Here is a 26,366-nt window from a genome sequence, read left to right as displayed (position 1 = left end):
GGTGCTTGGAGCAACCTGGTCTATTGGAAGGTGTCCCTTCCCACGGCAGGGGGATTAGAACTGGATGATCTTTAAGATGCTTTCCAACCCAAAACATTCTACAATTCTGTGACTCAAGGAGAGCAGAGCTGAGCTCAACTTTATCTTCCTGAGTATTGTCGCTTTTCTGCAAGGAACAGTAAGCCCACACAGAAAAAAACATACAGAAAACCCACACAGAAAACCAAACAAGCTAAGAAAGAGGAGGCTTTTAAGGCAGAGGTTCAAACATACACCACTTACTTTAAATATCAAAGAAAAAAAGCTAGCAATAATACAAGCCTGTAAGTCACAGAAAACCTGGCAAATGAAAGGTGCTCTTTTTTCCTTGCAGATGCAGATTACAGAAGCGACTCCTGTGACAGCATCATTACTCAGTTCTAGATCAGGTCAGTTGCATAAAGGCTCATTAAATATTTACAAGTGACATTTTTCTGACTTGTGATAACCAGGATCAAGATAACCATCCATCTTCTACAGCCATTCTGTTCAAATAAGTTTGAGAAGTCAACCAGCGAGAAAAGAACAAACAGCAACAAAGCCAAGAGGATAACAATTGCTAGGTTTTTGACTAGCTAAAATGAAAAATCTTAACCTTGAAAGCCACAGAAAAAAGCCATTGTTAGAGGTTTCGTCAACAAACTTAGCACCTCTTAAAGGTACAGGGCACAAATTTAGGACTAAGAACACAAGGAATGACCAAGCGACAAACTTCTAATCACAGCAGTTGTGGAGATTGTTCCAAAATGGCAATGCACTGTTTTTTTGTCTTGGTCATAAAGCAACAAGTAGCAGAAAGAAATGTCACATACACCGGCATGCATTTCCCACAAGAGGATGTCTCTGTAAAAAAACCCTGTGAAAGTTGATTTCTTTGTGTCATGTGTAAACACATTATTTGCACTACCCAGTACCTGGTAATGCATTAACAAAGCTAGTTCCGTGAGTAAATGAGATTTATATCATGCTGCTGTGTGGAGAAGCTCACTATTGCCAAGATAAAACAGCCACCAAATCTCAGTGCATACATACAGACACACTCAACTATTTGGCAAAAAGGCTTCCACCACAGAAATTTCAGAGTTAAAAATAGAAGGTGTGCTTGAGAATAGTGAAGTTTTCTTCCCACAATCCTAGCATTATATTCCTTTTCTGACATGAATACTTGTGAAAGAAGTAGGATTGCCAGTTCTGGAGACAGCCCACTGCTAAAAACCACGTAATTGGTACACTGACAGGAACACGGGTTCTGTTTACCAGAATATTCCTAGTTCTTGTACCCAGGGACTTCTCAAAGCACTAGTTCAGCTTCCTTGCCTTTGCAATTCGCAGCCTCTCTGCAGGAGCTCTTACCACGCTCCCACAGCCACTGCTGGTCTTCACAGCAGAGCTGGGACAGGGTTCAAGTGACTACCCTCTCATGCAGGGCACCATGCAGTCACCAGGATGCAAGTCTCCTGGCCCAGTTAGAACCCAACCCAGGTACCTGCTGGTAAAAAACTCTAGCAATTCTTTACCAGTCCAAGCCTTCAGTCATTCTTAATTTATCCTGTTACTCTGTGCAAAGAAATGAGCCATTAAACAGAAGCAAGAGAAGATGCTTCAGCCAAAGAAATCAAGCCTCACTTCACTTTCGTCTTATTACTCCCTGTGTTATGTTGGGTTGGGGGAAATATGTTTCCAAATATAAGTCACATATCAATTAAAGTTGAAAATGTTTGCTATGTAACACAGGCATGATGCCCATGTCTTCCTCCAACCAACACACTGGAGAAGAGGGTTTCCTATGCCTTACACCAGACTGATGGAAATAACTGAGTGGCATTGAGCTGCACTGCAGACCAGAATAGCTCTGTGTTAGGGCCGTTAAGAAATGCTCTGTCATTTTAAAAAGAAATCATCTCTATTTTTTATTTCTTCTAATTTATCCCCATAAATACATGAAGTAAATTCTTTGTTAAGATCAAACACTTCTAAATGTCCTGGCTGATGCAAGCAATCCGGGTTTGCTGAATCCAGTTTACACAAGAGGTTAACAGGGACAAGCAAAAGCTGAATGCCATTTACCAAGGGACCCCATGGAAGAATACTCCTTGCCTAGTTATAAACAAGGTATCACTGTATTTACCTCAGTAGATCCCTCTTCCATTTTTTAGTATTTCCTCATGGAACAAGTACTTGGCCATAAGGAAACCCCCAACACAAATGCTACACTGATTTGCTCATAACCAACAGTACTGAGTTATAGATTAACTTTGCCCCACAGCAGCAAAGCAGACGTAAGAGGCATACACACAACATACCTTTGCCACTGGTTATTTTTGTTGTAACTGTAGCTACTGCTAATGCAAAATCATTTGTGAAAACCTACCCTACTACAAAATTGTGATGAACACTCGAGATACTGTACTGCTTATCAGTGTGTTCTCCAAGTAGGTATGTGTGCCTTTGTAGCAGGTCAATCTTAAATAGAACCAGAAAAACAAGTTGAAGTTCTTGAGCAAATGTTTTTCTTTGTTGGCACCTAATCCTATACCTTGTGCTAGCTCAGCTCCGTCTCCATCCCAGGCCAGGGGCAGAGATAAGAACCAGCCACTCAGTCCTGAGAGGAGTTCCGGCAGTTGTAGCCCTACCACTTGCAGCAGTGAGGAGAATCATCAGCCATTTCCTGAACTCCACAGCAGACACAGTTACAAGCTGTATCCAGCTCCACCACCACAGCAGAGTGCAAAAAAGGAAGTAACCACTGAACAAAGAAGGGCTTTGCAGATTCACTTGAGGCCTCTTACATATGAGGAAAGATGAAGAAAAGCCCCATCATTCAGCAAACAGGAAAAAATCGTGAGGATCCAACACAAATGGTGTTGAATCTGTGCTAGTTTTAGCTCGGAGAGTTAGTCTACATAGTAGCTCCTATGAGGCAGTGTTTCAGATTTGTGCTGGAAGCAGCACTGATAATGCAGAGATGCTTCAGTCACTGCTGAGCAGTGCTTACACAGAGTCAAGGCCTTTTCTGCCTCTCAACCCACCCCACTAGTCAGCAGGCTGGGGGTGCACAAGAAGTTGTTGGGGGGGGGCACAGCTGCATGGCTGGGACAGCTGACCACAGGGACATCCCACATATGGCATCATGCTCAGCACGTAAAGCTGGGGGTAGAAGGAAGCAAGGGGGATGTTTGGTATTATGGCATTTGTCATCCCAAGAAACCATTACACGATGTAGCCCTGCTTTCCCGGGGATGGCTGAACACCTGCCTGCTGAGGGGAAGTGGTGAATTAATTCATTGTTTTGCTTTGCTGTGTGCATGGCTTTTGCTTTACCTGTTAAACTGCCTTTATCTTCACCCATGAGTTTTCTCACTCTTACCTTTCCAATTTTCTCCCCCATCCTGTTGAAGGGGGGAGCAAGCGAGCAGCCATGGGGGGTTTGGTTGCCAGCTGGAGTTAAACCACAACAGGATCACTACTACAGAAGTGCACCGTCACAACTTCTCCCAGCAGTACAGTAGGCTCAGACTGAACAAGAAGTAGTTAAGGGAATTAAAGTCAGGACTTCCTATTCAAAAAGATACCAGTCTCCTGTGGATAACAACCCATTTAAGTAGCTAAGCTTTTTCAGTACATCTAACACCTCAGTGTGCCAGAGACATGGGCTAGGAGACCAGTGAAAACATTAACTTCCACCAGAAATAAATGCTGAACTGAAAGAAGTGAAGTTTTTGGTTGTACTGACAATGATCAGAGAGAAGCAGAAACAAGTTCATTATTCTGTATGGGGAAAAGCTGCAAAAACTAGGAAGAAGCATGCCCTGTACTGAGCTGAGAGAGAGATGAGATACAAAATCCCACCAGCTTTGAAGGCAGGAAATTGTCACCTCTAATGTTTTTCTTTCGTTGTTCACATCCTGCTGTATTACAGTGAGAATTTCACTGCTTCTCCATGTAACAGAATGCAACGCCTTTTAGTTCTGCAATTTTTTACCAACAATACTACTAATTCTCAGTCTTTCTGACAATGAAATTAAGTTAAAGCAAAATAAATGCCGCCCCTACATTAACTGAGAATCCTGGACCAGGAATGTTGTTCACACGCAAGTTTCAGGCACCTCAAAAGAACAGCCACAGCAGTCATTCCTCCAGCTCCTCCTGATGGCAAACGATGGGCATAGCACCCTAACAAGACGTGAGCACATGCCCAAAACGAGGTTTGGTGGATGCCAGCACTTGATTTGGTCAAACGCTGTGATCAGTGGAGGCACAGACAAAATGCACAGAGGTCCTTCTATGGGTCTGCAACAGAGAAACTTCCAAGCTCAACACCAGTTGAAGCCAACAGCTCTGCTTTAAACTTACTGTCTAATTGATTTCATTAAGCAAAAATGGCAAATGACACCTATAGAACAGAACGATGTTAAGAGCAAGAGGTGGCCAGGCTGTCAGGCTCCACAAGACCCAACAGAGATTGTTAAGGCAGCCAAGGATATATAAAGTTTGAAAATGGCTGAAGATGCAAAGAGTGACTTCTATTTACATATTCAACAGCTCAGAAATTAATATAGCTGCCTAGACTACCTTTTCCCTTCAGAACACAAAAAAGAAATCCAGATGATGAACAGAGAAAGCAGACAGGAAAACAAAAACAAAATACACACAGATACCCAACAGGTATGAAAGATTTTATTTACCTTTTAAAGAAACTACAGCAACATACATTATTACAGAATTATGAAGCACTGTAAAACAGAAGGAATGAAATGGCCTGGGTCCAAGCACTAATACCTCACACCTTTTCTTTCACACCACCTTCACTCAGGAAAATCACATTATCTGAAAAGAAACAAATAAAATTTAATCTTCAGGACTGTTCTGCTCTGTTGCAAACCTGTACACCCATAAAGGCAACATATTAGTGTTAAAATAAGCTGCAAAGACATGTATTTTGGAAAACAGCAGATCACAGAAGTGTTAGATACAGGGTTCTTGCTCTGATCCCCTAAAAAGTTGACAATTCAAGGCGACTATATATACTATGAAACAAATGTCCTAAACCTGATGAAAAGGTGCTGAAGTCAAAGATAATCAGAAACATTAAAAATAATGGTTTAATTCTTTGACTATTATCTCTATCAGTTACAGCTTATACCCCTTTTTTTTTTTCGTTGTTTTCAGTATGTGCTACCATGTCATCAGCCTACAGGACTATAAGATTGTATTTCATCAAGCCTCAGTAATTTCTAAAGCATCTTGAGTCTGGGGATATTGAACACGAAGAATAAGCCATTAGGATAAATACTAATTAAAAAAAAAGAGACTTGCTTCTCCCCTCCAGCTGTTTATCAACATCAACCTACAGCCCTGCTAGGGGAACTGTTCATATGAAAGTCTGATTACTATCATTTTATAGTGGCTGCACAGCTGAACATCCAGAACTGTGGTTGGGTTTACTTTTTTTCCTTCTTTCCTTCTTCCATTTATCCATCAGAAATGTTTGTTATACTACCCAATTATTTTAGCCCTCTATAAAAGAAAAAGTTGGGTTTCCCTGTTCTCTTCACCGTGTCTACCCAAGGGACAAGTCTACTCCCTATCCATTCTGTGCTCTCCTACTACTGTCTACCCAACTGAGGTCTTTCTAAACTCTCCACCAAGTCACCCCCACATAGAATATCTTTCACAAGCAGAAGTCCTTAAAATTGGTCCTTCCACACAGTGTATACCTCCTGCACCAAGTGGTTTGTGTGAGCAAAGGACGCAACAGTTTACAACTATATGCTCTCGTTTTCTGTGTCTTCACAACTGGTGCCAGAGGACACCTAGTGGTATAGCCTATTCGTTCTCTGAAAATCCCCAGGTGATGATATTGAGGACAAGCCAAGCCACAATCTACTTCAAAGGTCCTCCACCCCCTCTCCATTTTAAAAGGGCAAGGTAGGCCTTGGTGTGTTGTTCCTTACCTGCTATAATTGTTGTGGCCTGACGCCTCACGTTGTTTTTATCGATATATTCACCATAGTCTATCTTCCCTTCAACGAAGATTCGAGAACTGAAAAAACATCAAGAATATGGTTCTGGTCAGAGAACTGTACTGCTGTTTTCTCCTCTGTCTATTTCTGGATACACAGGCTTTTGCATCTGTTGTCTGAAGCAGGTCTGCGAACTTACTTTAGGACACTTCTATCTTAGCATAGCTTCTGGTCACCATAGTTATTGCATTAATTGATTATTAAGGCATTAAATCCTCGACCACATTTGTTATTCACTTACCCCTTCTTCACATACTGATAGGTAACATCCCTGAGGCCCGGTCTGAAGACAGAAATCCTGTGCCATGTCGTCTTCTGACTGATATCACCTGTTACATAAAAGGAAACTTGGATGCCAAATCCTCTTTTTGATGCAAATCTCAGAAGTTAGTTTCAATGTCTTGGTGTTCTCAAATTATGAAAAGTGATTTCAGCATTCAGTCTCCCTCTTCATACTAGAACTCAGTGTTCCACTCATCTGCATCCAAAAGGAAGTATCGTGCAGAAGCACAGTTCAAACCAAGAGATCAGTTTCCCTGTAAGCCAGTGCTCATACTAGAATTTTTTTCCTCCCTCACACACACCACATTGAACAAAAGTCAGAGAAAGAAAGTGACATCTGTAGCCTTAGACTGATGGAAGAATCAAAGAAAAAAAATGTATCATTCTTCTTTTCTCCCCCCTCCTCTTGGAATATAAATAATAGTATGGAACCTGCTACACCTCTGGCAACCCTAGCAGTGAAAAACTACAACTCAACACTCGTTCCCCTCCTCCAGAGGAAGGCTGATATGCAGACCTCTCTTCAGTACATGCTGCTGGGGATCAGTAAGACACATAAATGCAACAGCTTCTCTACTGACCTCAAAGGAATTTCCCTGCACCTGAGAGATTTACATAGAATCACAGAATCATAGAATAGTTAGGGTTGGAAAGGACCTCAAGATCATCTAGTTCCAACCCCCCTGCCATAGGCAGGGACACCTCACACTAAACCATCCCACCCAAGGCTTCGTCCAACCTGGCCTTGAACACCGCCAGGGATGGAGCACTCACAACCTCCCTGGGCAACCGATTCCAGTGCCTCACCACCCTAACAGGAAAGACGGCAGCCTGAAGACAAAGCATGGTGCTACCAAATATGCAGACGACTTTGAAACACAGCAGAAGAACATTGCTCATTGCAGACTCACCTCCCTGGTTTACCTCACTTTCCCCTGTTCGCCACATCTCATTGGTTGCAAGAGAAAATATGGTAACGGGATTTTTTCCTTCCACTTGCCTCATGACAGGATCCTGTCCAACCCGACCAAGTAACTGAACACGATTCATGGCTGAAACGTGAGACAATAAAAACATATACAGGTGAATTATGATGTTTCTTATCATGGCAAGTCATAAGTCTGCAGGTTTTGTCAAGGGCCAGAAAAATTCCTTTCTGCACCTCCTAGCCATTTTTCAAGCTCTTGTGACTTTTGGCTTAGTCAGGCCCTGCAGATGGTTGACTGTGCCTCTACTATCATTATCACTGCTGAATAAGCTCATTTAGGAAGCTAAAGGTTCTTCATTCTTTCTGTTTCTTTGTTATCTTTTTGACAGACACAACCATATGTCACTCGAGACAATTCTGCATTTACTTGACATAATGAGACCATAGCATTGCATTGTTTTGTCCTTAAACCAGTACCTTAAAAACAAGAAGACAGCATTATTAGACTCTATTCTTTAAATTATGTGATCACTAGTTTTTACACAGGTATCAGAACTAGGTGGACACAATTTATTCCTTCTCCTTGTTAGAGGACAATTGGAGGTGGTCAGGGAAGCATCACTCTTGCACAATGAGCATGTGAACTGAATGGCAAAGTCTAAAGCATACACCTGGAGCAAATTATGCTGGGGCAGAAGCACCCACACAAGTCCTCCAGGCACATGGGATTCTGAGAAACAGGCATGAGACACCTAAAGGCAGGTATGAGAACACATAACAGCAGCACACCCAATTCACTACCACTAATAAGCACAGCTACATGCCTTTTACAGGTTGTACTCCATGTCAGGGCTTTTTTCTGTTCCCCCTTAAGGACTGCTTGACTTACCAAAGACCAGACAGAAAGCTTCTTAAGAGGGTTTATTTGAAACAACGCATTCTTCATTACTGCATTCAGAAGCTACCATTCCTATCTGATTTTCTCCTGGCCTTTCTAAAACTGAGATAAAAACCACACAGAGTAACACCTAAGGTCCATCTCAGGAGCTACTTACATCTTTCGAGTACCAATGTACCAGCTGCATCAGAGTCATGTCTTACAAACTGTCGAAGCACCTGAAGGAACAGACAGATGTTAGTTTCCAAGATACAAAATATGAACAGTATCCATGTGCTTTTGCACCTCATTTTCTAAACACAGAGGTTCTGCAAGTACATTCTTTTGGGGCAACTTATGGGGGGACTGAGAGAAGAAAACCATTCAGCTAAATGAAAACGACAGGATTATTTAAAAAAATAACTGGTTAAACTGGGGTTAAAAAGCTATCTAGGAAAAAGGCTGGCCTAAAGGTATGTCTCCAGCAATTATTTCTGGGACATGTGGTAACTAGTGCTCTTCTGTAATACATAACAGAAAAGGGTTGAAGCAGGGGGGTTGTTTAGTTCATTGAGCTTTTTATTTTTTTGGAAACAAACACAGTTTTGACAGTTTCACTAAGTTTCTGTTTCACTTCAGAGATTAACGCAATGTGCCCCAAATGTACTTCTATCTACTGCTGTAAGGAGTACGATGAGGCACCGATAACCCCTGGTTCCCAAGCGACCAGCAAATCAAGGCCACAAAAACCCGAGTGCTGCAGCTAATCACAAGCGAGAAAAAGAAAAGGAACCGACTTGATTCTGACAAATACACTGTTCTAGTAGAAAGGAGGAGACAATAAGAGCCCAGGAACACCTCTGCAAGAGACCCACATACAGGAACTGGAACAAAAGTCTATCTCCTGTTACAAGTGGTTGCAAAACTTAAAGGAAGGTGAGACTGGCAGTCCTGCGCTAAACAAAGGAGCTAAACCAGAGCTAAACACAACTTGCAAAACTAAAGGTCTTTGATGTATCTGCATGGTTCATTGACGCAGATGCAAACTATCTAAGATTCATTCCACGTGCAAGCCACATCTTCTAGTGCTAATGTCCAGCATTTGCACTGTTCACAGAGCAGGAGGCAAACAGAACTCCCCTCTGTTCCTCACGCGTAGCACCACGCATTTTTCGATAAATAACATGACCACCACCTGCAGTCCCACGGGAGAATCCGCACTTTAAGGCAGAACTGCGGCCGGTTCGCGCAGAAAAAGCCGATGCCCCGCGGCGGAGCGCTCCTCCGGGCCGGGCCTGCTGAGGAGCGGCCTCCCTGCCGCGGGGCGACGGTTCGGGGTCCCGGCTTTCCCGTGCCCGGCGAAAGGGTCATTACAAGCCCCGCGGCGGGAGAAAGAGCTGGAGCTGCTTCCCGCAGCCGCCGCGACCCTGCCCCAAGGCGGGAGAGATTGCGCGGTCCACCGTTCCCCCGCCCCGAGCGGCCCTGCTGCCCTCCGGGCATCCCGGGGACGTAAATGCAGGGCCGAGCTCCCGCCGGGGCCGCAGCCCGGCCCTCATGGACTCATAGAGCCGGCACGCACGGCCCTACCTGCCACGCTGGTCGCCGCAGCATACCGCCGCCGTGCCTGAGGAGGAAAAACCAGGGCTAAACCAGCGGCGGAGTGAGCCCGGTCCCGTCCGTCCGGCCGCCCACTCCCGTCCGACCCCCCCGCCCTCTGCACCTCTCCCGCCGCAGCCTCGCCGAGGAACGGAAACGGAACGGGAAACCATGGGTCCTCTCCGAAGAGGGTCCGGGAGGAAACGCGGCCCTCAGACCCCGCCGGCGGGTCTGAGAAGGGCCGCGGGGAGAGCGGCCCTGGGGGCGGGAGAGGGCTGCGCACCGCGAGTGGGGAAGGGGCGGCTCGCGTGTGACCGAGAGCGGGCGGGCCGCGGAGGGAGGCGCAAAGAGGGAAAGAGCGAAAGAGGCGTGGTGGCGGAGGTAAAAAAGGTTAAAATCTTTATTTGCACGTTTCCCTTCTGGAAGGGCAGGCTCCAGCACATTCTAAAAGCCGCGTTTGAAAACAAACCTAAGTAAAACCCGACAATAACCGAGTTACCAACTTTAGCTTCTCCCTGGTACCAGCACAGCATTCGTGTCAGACTGCCACAGGTAGACGTGCGGCTAGTAAGGATGGAGGAAGTTACATTTAGCAGGGGGGTGACATTTAACACACGCACATACATTTTACATGGGCGATTAACAGTGCCGAAAACAAACCCACACAGTTTATGATTTCCTAGAAGAATGCAGGCAGGTAGTTTCACCGTATGTAAGATACGGAAGGGAAATAGGTAGAGACCCATCTACCAGCACACCACAGTAATTTACCCCACGTCAGGCAAGGAGTCCTTGCGGACAGGCATAAAACAAGTCAGGCATCAAGGGCTAGTCTGCAAGAGCTTAACCGGTTAGAGCATTTTGTGCTTACTGCTGGAAGCTGAGGGAGGGAAAGTTTTCCATCAACTTATAAAGTAAGGCTTCTTAACTCAAAGTGGTTCCTTCTTGTCCTCCCTCAGTGAAATACCTCTCCAATCACATCCCAAGGCCACAGGACTGCTATGTAACCAGTCTGTCTCCTGATGTGTAGTTAGAACTGGCTATCATAGTCTCTAGCTCCTCACTACTAGGAGGACCCAGTTGTGGATGCTGTCTTCATGTACAGCCACTATCTCCCCTCTAAAGATACACAGGTGGCCAGAGCATTAAAACTACAAAAAAAAAACATAAGTAACAGGCCCCAACTAAACAAAGAGGGAAATGAGTAGAGGAAATGCCATCCTTTTCATTGTACAGCAAAGGTATTCTTAGTCTAGAAGACGACCAATTACACAAGAAATGACCCGGGTAAGACAGAGAGGACAATAATCTTATGATCTGACACTTGTAAACTAGTCATTCTTCCCTCAGCCAACATTTCACGATAACTAATGAGGGAACCAAAAACCACAACAGGGAGAGCTAATATGGGGCATTGGTCTGTGCATACCCTCTGCTTTTACAGGGCCATTCAGAGCTTTTTGGACAGCACAAGTTCAGTAACCCAAAGTAAAGCTAAATGAACGACAGCTCTTCCCTCCCACCAGGCGTTTGTTGTGCTTAGGAGAGGTTTCAGACTGCTGCAACTTGGCACTTCCTAAGGGCTGGTCCTTCATGAGGGTCTGGGCAAGGCGGGCTGCTTTAAGTTCCCTGCAGGAGGGGAGACAGGAGAGGAGAGGAAGAAAATGCCCATCAGCTGCAGAAGAAAGCTGTGAACAATCTTGCTCAAGGGCGTTACTGCACTACTCCAGCATTGCTGGAGGATGGTGACTTTCCACCCCAGAGGGCGAGATGAAGATTACTCTAGCTATTTCCAGAGTTTCTACTTCAGATCATCTTTGAAGGTTTAACAAAAGGTTAAAGGTTAAAGGTTGCATCAGGTCAGCAACACACTGGCATGACTATGAAGGGTCCCTCACTTTTTTTTTTTCAGATTTGTGAATGACAGAACTTTGATCAGAGTCATCTCATGCAGCACAAATATCTAAAAATGCTTCTTTTCCATTGCCTTTTCTCCCTAATGCCTGGCTACTCTGTCCTGTCTGCATGGAAAACAGGACAGCATATTCTGTCTACATGGAAAACCTATTCCCCAGCTGACTGTTGTGCTAAGAGGAGTCATGGGGCAGATCCTAAATCCCAGCACCTCAAAGTGTTACTGCCAAGAGCAGTGAGAGGGAGCAAGGGGAAAGAAGATTATTGCCACCACCTGATATTTCTCTTCCTGCTGTGCTAGACCAGTGTCTCAGTGCAGTGTGGATTCCTCATCTGCCCACTGACTGCATATTGTATTGGTAATTTCCATCACCAGTGGTTGCCATAAGCATCCGAGTTCACTGCCCTTATTTAGCCAACTCCTCCAAGCGAGAAGTGAAGCACAGCTGCTTGGGCACTACATGTCCTCGCTACAGCCCCATCACCCTCCAGGCTCCAGGCAAAGGAGCTGACTAGGTCTTTCTGCACTTTTGGTCTCCCAACACTACTGGTGACCAGCACTTGCATGCCCATGTCTTCTTGCCTTCATGTTGAAGCCAGCCCTACCTTTCCAGCATGGCAGTCTTGCACTTCTCCACATTTAGCTGCTTCTGGAGCTGCACTGCTTTCCCACGTGAAGGACGGAGAACTGGATGTTTAGTAAGAGCCATGGCAGAAGGTCTTTCCGCTGGGTCAGGATGGATCATGCGCTGGAAGGCAGAGGAATTCAGGGTTTAACACTCCCTCTTGTCACATGCCAACTGGAAAAGCCTGCACCCTGTCAAGACTATTGCTTCACCTTGAGGAGTTCCAGAAAGTGTTGAGGAAGCTTCTGAGGGATTGGTGGGATATTGCCTCTGCGGATATGGTGCCACATGGCCCCGTTGTGAGGCAGTGGTGCTGTGCCAGCTGCTAGTGCTACTGTGAGTGCCAGGGCAAAGATGTCTGCCTTTGGCAAATAGCAGTATTGCTGCAGAGAGAAGAAACAGATATGGAAAGGGAACATCCTGATGCATTGAACAAAGGTGAGTTGGGGTACAAACTCAAATAGAAACAGCCAAATATACATACAACACTGCCTTCACCATCCCAGTTAGCTGTTTTCTTCTCTTTAGGATAAAAACATTGATGGCAGATAGCATTGGTAACTAACAGCACATTGGCTTTCACCCAGTCATGAGGAGCTTGCAGCCCACGTTAGGATCATCCCAACAAATCCAGAGGATGGCCTAACAATTGCGTGCCTCCAGCCTACACCACACGGGAATAAGGTAGCCATGCCCAACTCAAACTAAAGAATGTGTGTGATGCATAGACCTAATGGTTCCTCATCTGTTTGCAGCACAAAAAGATCCTGCCACTTAAACACCTGAGCTGATGAACACATCCAAACCTTTTGATTCCCTTCTTGTTCACTGACCAGAGTGGCAAAACCACAGCCAATGTAAGAGGTGTGTTGTGCCTCCTACCTCTCCACACTACCTGATCAGTGGTTGTTGTACAAGGCATCTATCTGGGATCATATATTATAGAATCATAGAATAGTTAGGGTTGGAAAGGACCTTAAGATCATCTAGTTCCAACCCCCATGTCATGGGCAGGGACATCTCAACCATGTCACCCAAGGCTTCATCCAACCTGGCCTTGAACACCACCAGGGATGCAGCATTCACAACTCCCCTGGGCAACCCATTCCAGTGCCTCACCACCCTCACAGTAAAGAATTTCTTCCTTATATCTAATCTAAACTTCCCCTGTTTACTCTTAAGTAATCACATCCAGTAGCTCAATCTCATCTGGGTGTGTATATGAAGTGTCTCCAAACTTACAAAAGGCTTTGTTCGATTCAGTAGTTGCAGTACTCTAATGATAAAGTTACTTAGGAGGTATGTTAAATATTCACAACAAGCCCCATGCCTGTACTATTCTTAAAGTGTTAATTTTGCCAATTTCACAGCCAGACCAGACAAAAGAGGAGATAAGGCAAGGAATACATCGGAGTAATGATTTTACTGCAGTTGGTCTCTGCCCACTTCTCACCACCCTGCCAGCAGCAGTACCTCTTGCAAAATCTCATTAGCCAAAAACCGTCTGTCTCCTTCCTCCACCTGGGGGTTTGTTACTGATGTCACATGGCCAAGGTCACCTGAGAAAGAACAAGCAACCAATGTGGCAAACTGATGTAGGTGTCCCATCGATAAAAGCTTGCATTTCATAGGCACCAGCAGAGCAATTGGGAAATACTGTGTAAGAGAGCAAGCTTGCTCCTACTCAGGAATCTGGGCTTGGAAACAAGCACATGAGTTTTCTAGGGCTTGTCTCTTTAAAGGAATTAACTCTGGTAAGTAGCAAAGGCATTCAGGACTCTGTTGCCAGTTTATTATGCAAGTCTCTTCAGCCAGCAGGACAGAGCAATATCAAGCAGTGGTGAGCAGCCCTAATCTTAAACCAGTTTTAAAGTGCGGCTTAAACCTACCAATCTTATACACCACACTAGAAGATAATTCATCTTCACTGTCGCTCTCATCCTGCCCAGCTGGGCTCGAAACTGCCAGCTTGTGACAGATGAAGATATTACCTGCAAGACAGTGATGTTTAGCAGTTGTGTGATAGCAGTAGCCACACTGCAGCAGCCTGACAGCTTTGTAAAAATCACAGTTAAGCTAGTTCAGTTTTGCAGCCAAACTACACATGTGCTTCCCACCTGTTAGTCTGCTTTCTGCCCAGCTCACATACTCAGCAATACAGCTGGCAAAAGACAGCTGTATCTTATGCATAAAATATCGCAGTGTTACCAACTTTTCCACCCCTCCCCTCTGCCTTGCCCCCCCAGGACAGAAGCACTTTCATCAGGAAAAGTGAGCTCTGCTATAAGAATATAACTCTGTGACACTGGGGAGAGTATTGCCCCAGGGGCACCCACCCTCAGCTGCAGAGAGAAAAGCTTGTATTGCTTTTTGCAGGAACTTAATCTCTCAGAGTAGGTACAATGAATATTCACTCCTCAGCTCTCACATGCAAAGGTCAAGTGTTGTGCAACTAGACAACCACAAATATGGAACTCCCCATCATCATTAGCAGCCCTACTTGCTCCACCAGTATCAAAGCAATTCCCATGCGCTAGGATTACGAAGACTGAGACAGAAGTAAAATGCTGCCAACTGTCAGCAAAGTCTCAGTCTCAAATCAGCAATAATGGCAAGATAAAAAAAAAACCAAACCAAAAAACCCACAAGACATTTACCTTGTAAGGCAAAGTCCTCTTTCCTTTGAAGCACTGTAATAGGTCCAGCCAGAAGGACCTGTTACAGGTGCTGTCCCTGCAGCATCACTTGGAGAACCCTTCACAAAGGAGGGGAGTGCTATACTTACTGGGCTTGATATCCAGGTGCACAAGGCCAGAGTTGTGGATGTATTTTAGCCCCATGGAGACTTGTAACAATATTTCTTTCAGCTCCGTTTCTGAGAAATAGTGGCCGAGCTTTGCATTTTCCAGCAGCACGTCCTGGAGACTCCCACCTAGGTGAAAACAGTCGGTCAGACCTGACAAAGATTTTATGGAGCAGCATGTTCAAAATAGCTTAGTAGAAACTGTTGCCCAGAGAAAGTGCAGGCTTGCTAGTGACAAACCCTGACCAGACCAGTTATATATGCTCTAGTGATCAAACTAGAATATCACCATTTGGCTTCAGCCTTTCTACTAGCCAAGGACTGAGCAACTGCAGTTCTACCTACAGCACCAGAAAGGCTGACCTGATAATGATGCTGCTGCATGCCAAAAGTGTAAAAGCTAGTTACTTTTCCCATGCTAACAGGCAAAAACCAGGTATGTGAATGGTGGAGCAAGGAAGTTAAGCTCCCACTAGCAGATTTGATTGAGGAATGTTGACATTTGACACAAAGAGTTTTGTGGGTCTCCATCAAGGCACAATGGCTATTTCAGGACTAGCCAATACCGTAACCCCTCTTCCCCATCAACCTGCTTTTCAGCACCTTTCCTTTAGTCTCGGGTGTTCATCCTCTGGAACACAAGAAATGCATCAGTGCTGCAGCAATGATAACCAATTTGATGGTTACCTCGACCAGATTTGAAGTCATTACTCCAAACAGCTATCACCACTCATCACTGAGCCCCAGCACTGCAGAAGCAGTTGAAAGACGAGAGCTACGTATTTGCTTTCAGTTCCTCTGGTAGCAGAGTTGTCTTTTACAATGTCTCCCAATGTTTGGGAGTTTGCCAAGGGCAAACTCAAGTACAAGTGTACTACCCTGCCTGCAGCACCCCACTTATAGTTTACCTCATTATTTAGCGCCATTGCTCTGCAGCTGTTGAGCCCTAGTCATTCTTCAGATCATTACTCCCCTCCGTTAAGAAGGGTTTGTTTCCAAGATACATGCGCTTAGCTTACCTGCTCAAGTCACTCAGATCAGGTTTTACCTGAGCAGTCCCAGACACAGCTCTAAGCATCAGCATGAGGAATACTTGTCCCAGGCCAGCTGATACAGACAAACAGGTTTTAAATTCCCACAAATTAGAGGGTATTCACATCTTGTAAGGCATTAGCACCATTCAGAGCTTTGTCTAAATATTATGAACCCTTACTGGATTCTCCATGGCACTGTAGCCCCAGTGCAGCTTGCCTAACTGTAAACCAAAACGTTCCATCTTCAAGTACAAAAGCAGTACCTGCACCCATCCCAAGATGTCAGGCTTTAACAACACCACAGCTCTTACCATCACAGTACTCATTTTGGATGATCATATGGTCATCCTCTGCCCATGCCGAGTAGTAGCGCACAACATGGGGGTGGTGTCCAAGGACGGCATGAGCATAAACCTCGCGCAGTGCCACGTGCCTGGAGAAGCATGCACAGAGAAAGCAGTGTGACAGGGTGACACGGTCCTCCTTGGGACCAGAAGGGGAAGCCTGGTTTGCAGCCTTGCTTGGGAAAGGGAAAGTAGAAGTGTTTAGAACTTTCTCTTGGGTTTTGGCAGACTGTCTGGCTCTCACAACTGCTGAAGCAAAACTTAGCCATGCTCAAATGTGCTGAGCAGCTGTTAAAAAACATAGATCACTGAGCAAGGCTTGTTAAAGAGGTAAAGGCAGCTTCAAAGGCTTTGCTTTAGCATGCAGGACAACATTAGCTGGTCAATGCAAGCAGTGCTGGCCACACAGCAGGGCAAGGACATACCACAAATCAGCTGTCTGACAGTTATTATTTTAAAGATACCAGCTGCATGGACATGAGGAGTTCAGGTAAACTATCATCTCTCTTTGCAATGTATGTGTCTTCTTCCCTTTCTCAGGCATTTATATCTGATAGCCCTAAAGTGGTAACTTCCCCCATTCTCCCTGCTATGTGTTGGCAGTGCAACAGCAGCCAGTTTTTGCTTATGCCACCCCTCAGATACCTTTAGATCCACACTCCCTCCCATCACACCTCCCAAGAACATGCCCATCATTTCATCTGGCAGTTTCTAGCTAGCACACTCACTCATCAGAGGACCCTGCCAGAGGCTTTTTGGAGCGTTTGATGGCATAAACACATCCGTCAAGGCGTTTGATGCACTTGTAGACAGAGCCAAATTCCCCCACACCAATTCTTTCTAGCTCCAGGAACTCCTTCTTGTAACGGGAAACCATGTTGCTCTCTTTCAGAGGGTATCTCTACAAGGTCACAAAAACAAGGCAAGTATGAGTTTAAATATTTAGATAGTAATACCCATCATGTTTTTAGAGCTGGTTCGCACTTGTCACAAAGCACCCATGTTGCTCCCTTTCCCACTGTGAAAGTTCCTTCTTGAAATGCTCCCTTTCTCTTAAGCACGTTGTGCTTATTTTCCTGACTACCTAACAAAAGTGGTCAGCTCATTGTATGTGCCTAACCCTCCTTGCGTTATGACTATCACGCCTCTTCCTTTGGAACCCTACCCATTGTCTAGACCTGTGGCTAATGGAGTCGGGGATGAACAGCAAGCAACAACAAAATACTTGCCTTCTGCTCAGCTACTGCAGGCTCAAGATAACCCATTGCCAGCCCCTGATTATTAGCCTCCATTACTAGATGGACATCTAGTACCTCTGAATTAGACTCCTGTACTGAATTTATTTAAACAAGTGCTATTGCCTATTTTGAGCTCAGAAGTTCATTGTGTTTGCTTAATGCAAGCACAGCTATGCAAGAACTGCTTTACTCTGGCATCTAAGGCAGCCTGCAGCAAGGACATTCTGCATGATTTCAGGCTCTCATCATGTTTTGAGGTACCAGCTGTTGACTAATGGCAGTTTAGCAGATCTCAGTGTATCTGTTTGTATTCCCAGCAATTTCTCACCAGGAGCCACTTTTCCACAAAGGGCTGAAAGCCTGCAGAACAGCTGGAACATCATTATTGCTACACTAATGGTTATTAGGGAAATAGGAGCTGCTGGTACTGGTTGTAGCGTGATGCCAACTGACAGGAAAATAACTGAAGGGGAGATAAGTAAAGAAGAGATAAGCAGTGAAGCATGAAGTGAACAATGAGAGAGTGGACTAAGTAACTTCTCTTCATCCTCCTGCATCCCTTACGGGGACAATGGCTCATGTTGCACACTGGTTTCCACAGAAACCTCTTCTGTGATTGCTGTAGTATATGGTATATATGACCTTAAAGGGTGGGAGTAAAGAGTTGGTCCTCACAGCCAGCAGGATGTGGCCCGTACAAGCCAGCAACCCTTCACAACAGGTTGTATTTCATAAGGCAGCTATATTTTATAGTATCTTAAAAAGCTCAGGGAATAAAGATACTTACTAGTACACAATTTTGTGTCCATATTACATATTCAATCTAATCAGCACTCCATCAGAATATTTCAGTAAGTCAAGTTATTTGAGGCTTTCTTCCAGGGGGGATAAATTGTGGTAGCTCTGGATGTTACCTAGTAGAATATTTAGTCTGCAGCTGTATTTTTTCCATGCAGATAAGTTTTTCTGCAATACCAGTCTTGTCGGCCAGAGGGTACCATTATTCTTCAGTAAGCCTAAGTCACAATTACAATGAACAATTCTACTTGCACAAGACAAGAGACTTCCTTCGAGGAGCTGCTCAAGAAAATTGAGACTTTTTCCTCATCTGAAGTCAGATATTTAATTCAGGCTTGGCTTGCTTTCCAGAAACCAGCTGGATGAGTACCTTCCCCCAGATAAATTGGGAATAAGGAAGAAGGCTGCAAGGTATGTTTTCGCACACCAGCTGCCCATCTCTGCCAGTGCAAGTGGGGGTACATGATACCTCACACCCTGCCCCATGCAGCCAGGTCAGCACACCCTACCACTGAGACTTGCCAGGAAAGCACAGACATCAACAACAGCAAGAGAACGTAGGTTTGAGTTGCAAGACAGCATTTGCTGTCCTGTAGCTACATAAGCTGTAAAGGGACCTTCCCTTGGGCCTCAAGGCACACAGACACCCCGCAGCTGGACATTTTCTTTCTGAAGTGCAGAACTTGCTGCCTTGCTTCAGGAGTTTGCCATTGTAACTGCTGCAATTGAAACTCTGCCTTCAGTACTTATCCACACCAGAGCTGTTCGGCTCACCACCTGTGTTTTTGCAGTGCAGTTCCATATATTATTTGCAATATAGAAGCATCCAAAGATGCTCAGTACACCAATTCATTCAAACAGCAATAAACCTGCTTTTTCAAACCACAAAGGTACAGTCACTATTTATACCAACTCAATAATACAGCAGTACAGTTCTCCCTAAGGAACCTAAATTACGTTATATTTCCTAGGAAGACCTCCTGACCAAAAATCAATGAGTTTTTAGGCTTACTTGTCAAAGTGTCAGATCTGCTTTAGTGCAGGCTTCCTTTAGAGATAAGAATCATTTCCAAGTTTGTCTCAAACAAATGTTAACATAAAACATTCAGCTTGGGATTATTCTGTCATAAGTATTCATCCTCTGTCATGCCACGATGATTTGTACTCCAAAAGCAGAATAGATTTCATCAAGCACCAAATCTTTACAAGCATCTTATCCTCTCTGTGGGGGTGAAATATACAGACACTCACCGATGTAGGTAGCTCCCGTTTTGTTTTACTTCTTGGATCAGGATCCCTCCTATAACAGAAGTTTAAGAAAGTCTGGATTTATCATTTCAAGGCAGCAATCCAACTGAGATTTGAAATGAAAATATTTTTCAAGAGAATCTCCAAGCCTTGTTTCACAGTTTAATTAAATTAAATATGTGTTTTGTAGAGTGTTAATACGCAACCAGTTTCTAGTTGAGGCCTTAAAGACTGTAGTCCCAGGCTAGGAAGCCTTCTGTTCCCATTAGAAAGCCTCCACATATCAACATCAGTACTGCTCACAGGACTGAATGATTGTTCAGGGGCATCATTCTCCTGGCCAAGTTATTATTGGGAAGCTGCATTGGACAATGACCTTGCACAACAAGCTCCTAGTGAAGAGAACTGCTCCACTGCAATTTCAAAGGGGAATCCCAGCTGCGCATCTGTTACAGTCAGGGCCAGGAGCTGTAGTGCACAGGTATTTGTGTCTTGGTTAACCCAAATGAGATCTGGAGCTTTTGCAGTTCAGCAATAGCCTGCACCCATCTTAAAAGTTGTATTACATGCAAACATGCATCTAATTTCTTCCAAGCTGTGGGTATAAGCATAACTGAATCAAGCTCCACTCCACCCATTGCCAAGAAAGAGAGGTACAATTTTCCCCTACAGCCATAGCATTGAGATTAGCTGTTGATGCTTCACTTACATTTCTGAACAAAAGGACACAACTTACTCTATTTATGTTTCTAATACCTTCGTGTGTCTGATAGTGTTTGCTCTGCAACAATGAATACTACAGAAGTGAATGATTCATTGTTAGCAAACAAGTCCAGGTACCAGACATCTCCATCATTACTACTCACAGCCTCCTTCCAGCCTATTATGTAAGGGTAGTTCACTTACAGCTCTCCTCTGGTCTTCTGCTTGGCATTAGGAAGAAAGAGCATTTGTCGATACGACTCTGGTGTAAAGGGGTTAAGGTTGACAAGAGATGCTTGGGTAGAGTCATCCAGTTCAGCACCAGGAGTAAATCTCAGATGTCGGAAGCCTTTGGGTGGGACCTTTGTCCCAGATGAAGGAAAAGCTGTCTTCGATAACAGACTCTGTATTGAGGGGGGGAAAAAAAGGGGGGGGGGCAGACAGCTAAGCATTGCTTTTGTTGCTGCAGTGTCAGAATAAAGTCTTTGCTCGCCTGCAAATCAAGAACTCTGCTCCCTCCCTCAGAACAGCTGAATCATTAAACCCCTGCATCCCTGATTTAGTCCTGACAGTTTTCTCCTCCTTCCGTGGAGTATTACATTGCTTGCTAAGCGCTTTCAGACTCTATTCTCTGCTCATTTGGGTGAGGCCTGTAGAGCCATTTCGGCAAGCACAGTCCTAAAGTGGAGCCAGCTGCTCATCTTTCCCACCTACAGAGACACAGAAATTACATCATAAGTTGTATTAACATGGAAGACTCAGTTCTGCCAAGCAGGGACTGTTGCATCAGTTTGGTCAGACCAGGTTTGTCAGAAGATGAGATAGAACAAGTTTCCTTTTGGTTCCCCAGCAATAGGCAGCATTAGCATAGGGGAAGTTGGTAGAAGTATTTTTATATGGCTACTGGCAAAGTGACCAGAAAACAGTTCTTGTCAAGAAGAAGACAAAGTTTCAGAGATCTAAGTTCAGAAAGAACCTCTGGATCTTCAGCTTCCCACAGAAGAACTTTGGGTTTCACCTGCCAGTCCAAAGCCTTGTGCTGAAGAAAGCATAACTTCAGAGGACCACCCTGTCTTGATCTGAAGACAGAAGAATCTACTTGCTGTAATTTTACCCCTTGGGTAACTATCAACTTTTTGAAATACAAGTCTGTTTTTTTTACTTCAGCAGGGTGGTGTTAGTCCTAAAGGGGGTTTTAATATATCCCTCTCCTAGTTAAAAGTCCTTCAAGAATCCAGAACTCTCCCTGTCATGAAGATCAAGATACTTCTCTATGCTTTTGTTCCAACGGTGATCTTACTCTTGTGAGCAGAAACATCACTCCAGGATCGTATCTAGAGTTTCTCCCTTCTCTTATTGAAAGCTTTTGAGGCTAAAACCCTTTAAAAGCTGCATGCAGTATCCTGCATCCACCTAATTGGTGCTGCACTCATGGATATAGCTACTTCTGGGACATCACTCTGTTTCTATACCACACTTTGAAGTTCAGCTGCTTGTTTACTATGAATCTGGAAGTGCTTATTGATCACTCTCTCATGCTCTGGTTTGCATCTCCTTGCTCTTGGATGGAAAAGTTCTGCATATGAACATACCAAAAGCAGTAGATGTCCAAGCCCAATTTACCCAGCAGCCTAGAAGCTCTGTAGAACTGTGGCTATGTTCTAGTCTTAACGCAAGAAAGGGACTCAAAATACCATTGTAGCCTGCTGTTGTGTGCATGCAATTCCCATCTGCTCTACTAGGGCTCTATTTTGTAATCAAGCAGACTTGCCTCCGGTATCATCATCTGAGAGTAGCTGCTGCCATACAGTGTAAGCAACTAGCTCTAGCTCTCTGTTCCAGGATTGGCTAAGTCTGCAATCATAATGTATCACATAAACACATGCATTCTAGCTGGGGCCCCAGTGCTCATCTGTCTGCAGCTGGATGTGACTCTGCTCTTACCCTTACTCTTGTCTTCAAGTGTTCCGAGATCAATGCTCCCAGCCTTGTTTATAAGCAGATTTAGCCTCTTTAGAGCCCACCTTTTGCAACATACTTGGAAACAAAGACCTTTATCCCAGAAGATAGCAAAGGAAAAGAAATAGTTGGTTTAGTGCAAGGGCTACAAGGTGACAAGCCACAAGCAGCATGTCTTGAAGCATACAGCCAACATTTCAGCTACACAAAAGCACACACTGGAAGCACCCTCCACTACCAGTAGATTATCTGGTCTGGAAGATATTTGAGACCTCTCACCTATGTTCAGGTGAGACTCAGGAAGATTTCTCATAAATGGTCATTGCAGAAGATTCTTGGAGTGATGCCATTTAGAGCCACTTTCCCCTAGGGAGTGGCAGGCCATTCCTCAGTAAACATGGCCACACAAAAGGTCGTATGTGGGCACAGGATCATCCTTCTCCCTACACAATCAGCTTTCTGGAGGGCAGAAGTACTAAAAGGACTGATCTTCTGTGTACCACTTCAGCAAAGGAGCAACTAGTCTATCAGTAGAGCAGGAGAGAGGACTGAAAGAGATATTTTCATTGCAAGTCTTGAATGTTAGAAGCCGGTGCATAAAACAGAAGCTATCTAGGAACAGAGGAGCTGGTGCCAAGCCTCCACTTGAGCTTACAGAAGACAAAGCAGATGCATTATATGCCATACAAGAAATTTCACAGCAAACAGGTGCTGGGATTATTCTTTCAAGAAACTTACTCAATAGATAAATTGCATTTTAGGACAGTGACAAAAGGAAGACAGGTAACCTTCCTCCACAAGCACGCACTGATTTGTTACCCCAAATCCCACACGGGATTTGCTAACCTGGGAAAGTCCCGCTTTCCCCAAATTCACTGAGCAGTTCAGAGAGAATGAGCATCACTGGACAGCAACCTGGTTGGAAGCAATCAAGACTTGTCAAAGTATACCCCAGGCACCACACCATTCCCAAATTTCTCTTTCAAGAGAAAACCCACTTGCATCCAAAAAAATGTAATGAACAGAGCAGTCAGGAAAGCTGCCTGTCTCCAAGCTCCCCTTGGAATGGTGGGCTCCTTGAAAGGAGAGGGAGATGCATTTATCCCTCTGGGAGCACATTGCTACATAGATTTCCACTGCCCTAAACAGAATGCGAGGGGTACACTGGCAACCAAGGCACTTGGTTGCCTGAGTTTTAGGGTTTTTTTTTTAACACAGAATTACCTGATGCTAACTAATGAGCTTAGGAGCAGCTTGGAAAGATCCAAGACTGCACTCCCACACACAGGTGTCTATTCACACCTACAGTATAACCCTTTGATGGCTAAGGAGCTCATGGTCCAGGTTTCTAAGAGCAGAGACAAGCAACAGATCCCCTCACCACCCATGCAGCAATGCAACAGCAGTGCTGGAGAGCTTGCCCACTCAGACCCAGAGTGGAATACATGCCATTACCTTGGGAGTGTGAGGGGTGTCACAAAGCTGCAGCTTTTTCCAGGTGATGTGCAGTGGTGTCTCGGCATCACCCAGCCTCTTGCACGTGACTGGGGAATGCGCCACGGTAGGACTCATCCAGGCTTTTGTCCTGCTCAGGAAGATGTCACTAAGCTTCTTCGGAGGGGTTGCTGGCAGGGGGCTGCTCCCTTGCCACTTCAGGAACTCAGAGCTCCTGGAGGGGCTCGAGCTCAGGGTGTCCTCCTCATTTATACTTCTGTCTTCACTCTCTTCACCACAGCTGGAAAAGTCCAGGCGCTGAATGAATTCATCGCTGTTGTCCCAGTCATCCATCTCACCACATGAAACAGAACAGAGCTGATATGATACTGGCCTGCCTTGTTAGAGGGACAGAGAGAGAGAGGAAGAGAGCATTACTTACACAGACAGAGTAACCATCCTCTTCCTTGCCTTATCAAGGCATTAGCTCTACTCATCACATGCACCCCCTCCAATCCCACATACACAGAAGCCTTGATCACTTGCTGACGTTGTTTGATGGCATTGATTAAGGAAAGTACCCCAGAATTATCAAGTATAAACCCATTCAGCTACTGCTCATGTAACAGATCTTCTGTGTGTCTTACTGGCACAAGTCAGGCACAACTCATAAGTCACTGCCTTTCCCAGTAAACCTATAGGGAAACTTCTCCACCTATCAATACCTTATCCACTACTCTCATCACACATAGAAACAGAACTTCCACATGCTAAATGTGGACAATATGCACCAGCCCTCACCCTATTCTACTCCAAATTTCTCAACCAGAAAAAAAAGGAGCCCATGCTACATACAGCTGTAAAAGCAGAGGGTATCCCAGGGTAACTACCAGACACCCAACAGACAACCCTTCTCCTGGCCAGGCACGTTTATAAGCCCTCCACACAGCTGGACCATTGCTAATGGGAAACTGACAGCACCTGGGCACAGTTGTCTAGTGGGTGAGGGGTTCTGCTGTGGATGTGGGTTTGATGTGCTTGCAACTAGCTCTGCAGGGAGCCAGGGCTCCCTCTGACTCATCTTGCTTCTGCACGCTCTTCCCTCCTCCAGCTTCCTAGGGCCTGCAGGGGGGTGATGTTTGCTGACAGCCAGTCCGCTCCATGGTAATCCCATCAGAGATGTAGTCTTTGTGGGCTTTACTTGTATGAGTGATTAGTCTAATGATAACAGGGTCCTGGGCTTCCTTAAGTCTGAATTTCGCTTCCTGCAATTTAGATGTATGTCAGTTTAGACAAGCATTGCAGCCTGCATGGAGAGGCTGATTTGGCCTAAGTAGCGTATGATCAGGGGGCATTCCCATGAGAAACTAAAGGGACATGTTGATCTGAGGTCACACAGCCCTCCTAACCTGGTCTTTGAATGAAATGTGTGGCCACACAGGTCTCTGAAGTTGCCTGTTCTGACTGTGATGGGCAGTTCATTCGGTACAGGACACCCAAGCAATGTCAGGGGCACATGCCAGGAGCTCAGTAGTGTTTTTTACTGCTTGCATCTGTCCTATAGGATGTAGTGTTTCTTCCAGACACAGAGCCTGTTGCTGCTGTGCAGACCCCCTTCTCCAGGTCCAAAAGCCTGGCAGTGCTGGTGCTGGCTGCTTTCACTGTGAAAAACTGTCGCTGCAGCATCTGGCCAGCTGAGATCATGGGGCAGGACCCCTTTAGTTGTGCTGTGATCTGACTGTGTTAATGAGATGTTCAATACTTGGAGCCTTGGATAGGAATATTTCATTTGAAATCTGAAGAAATAATGCTTTCAGTCCCTGCAGCTGCATTTTGATTAATAACCCGGCAACGAAACCCCTTCTGACCACAGCTTTAATCCCATCTGAAACGTTTTTTGATTGATTTTTTTCCCCTCAGGGTTTATAGGCAGTGTCCATTTTCTAAGGAGGACTGTGCTGTGTAAAGGAGAAAAGTTGGACTTGCTGCGTAAAGAAGGCCCCACTTGTTCATCTTGCGTATTCTAACTAAAAGTCACTGCATTTTATCATAGAATCATAGAACCATGGTTTGGGTTGGAAAGGACCTTAAGATCATCCCGTTCCAACGCCCTGCCACGGGCAGGGACACCTTCCACTAGACTGGGTCACTCAAGGCCCCATTTCTGTTTCTTTTCTAGAGGATTACCTAAAGATCTGGGGACAATTTTCTTAGCCCTCGGTTGGAGGGAACACGTGTTCATTTCCTTCGAGGGAGAGTTTTCCCTCCTGAAAGGGTCACATCCTCTCCTGGCCTACCTCTTTTCGTATTTGGTGAAATAATAAAGTAGAAAATGTGGCCCTTGTATTTTGTGTGTGCCCGGCATGCCCTCAGCACGCTCAGAGCGCCGGCCAAAGCAGTGTAAATAGCTCTGGTGCCACCAGGTCTCTTGTCACCAGAAGCCGGGAGCTGTGGGGGGTGATGACAGTTCATGCACCGCAGAACCAGCGCTGGCAGCCTCTGTTCCCCATCTCCTCACCGC

At 45.1% G+C, this 26,366-nt stretch overlaps 1 protein-coding gene across 4 annotated transcripts; it reads right to left on the bottom strand.

The window, feature by feature from the left end:
• Positions 1-4,694: 4,694 nt before the first annotated feature.
• Positions 4,695-24,742, bottom strand: LOC136015406 (single-stranded DNA-binding protein, mitochondrial-like). Of its 4 annotated transcripts, XM_065681351.1 has the most exons (17): positions 24,701-24,742; positions 23,867-24,243; positions 20,657-20,856; positions 19,754-19,802; positions 17,195-17,367; positions 16,434-16,555; positions 15,071-15,217; positions 14,175-14,276; positions 13,759-13,844; positions 12,498-12,668; positions 12,266-12,408; positions 9,737-9,773; positions 8,328-8,388; positions 7,256-7,396; positions 6,304-6,391; positions 5,994-6,082; positions 4,695-4,866 (listed from the first exon to the last, which is right to left on the bottom strand). In XM_065681351.1, the coding sequence occupies exons 2-17, from the start codon at positions 24,197-24,199 to the stop codon at positions 4,820-4,822; spliced, it is 1,989 nt and encodes a 662-aa protein (XP_065537423.1). In that variant the 5' UTR covers positions 24,200-24,243; positions 24,701-24,742; the 3' UTR covers positions 4,695-4,819. The 4 variants fall into 4 exon arrangements, with proteins under 4 accessions (XP_065537423.1, XP_065537412.1, XP_065537393.1 ...); XM_065681321.1 differs by lacking the exons at positions 4,695-4,866; positions 5,994-6,082; positions 6,304-6,391; ... (1 more) ...; positions 8,328-8,388; positions 9,737-9,773 and adding an exon at positions 10,119-11,374; XM_065681329.1 differs by lacking the exons at positions 4,695-4,866; positions 5,994-6,082; positions 6,304-6,391; ... (1 more) ...; positions 8,328-8,388; positions 9,737-9,773 and adding an exon at positions 10,119-11,374 and having other exon boundaries at positions 23,867-24,239; positions 24,701-24,739.
• Positions 24,743-26,366: the final 1,624 nt, after the last annotated feature.

Source organism: Lathamus discolor, chromosome 1 (assembly GCF_037157495.1).
Source record: "Lathamus discolor isolate bLatDis1 chromosome 1, bLatDis1.hap1, whole genome shotgun sequence".
NCBI lineage: Eukaryota > Metazoa > Chordata > Aves > Psittaciformes > Psittacidae > Lathamus > Lathamus discolor.
The sequence above is the reverse complement of the archived record's forward strand: the minus strand, read 5'-3'. Positions and strand labels throughout refer to the sequence as shown.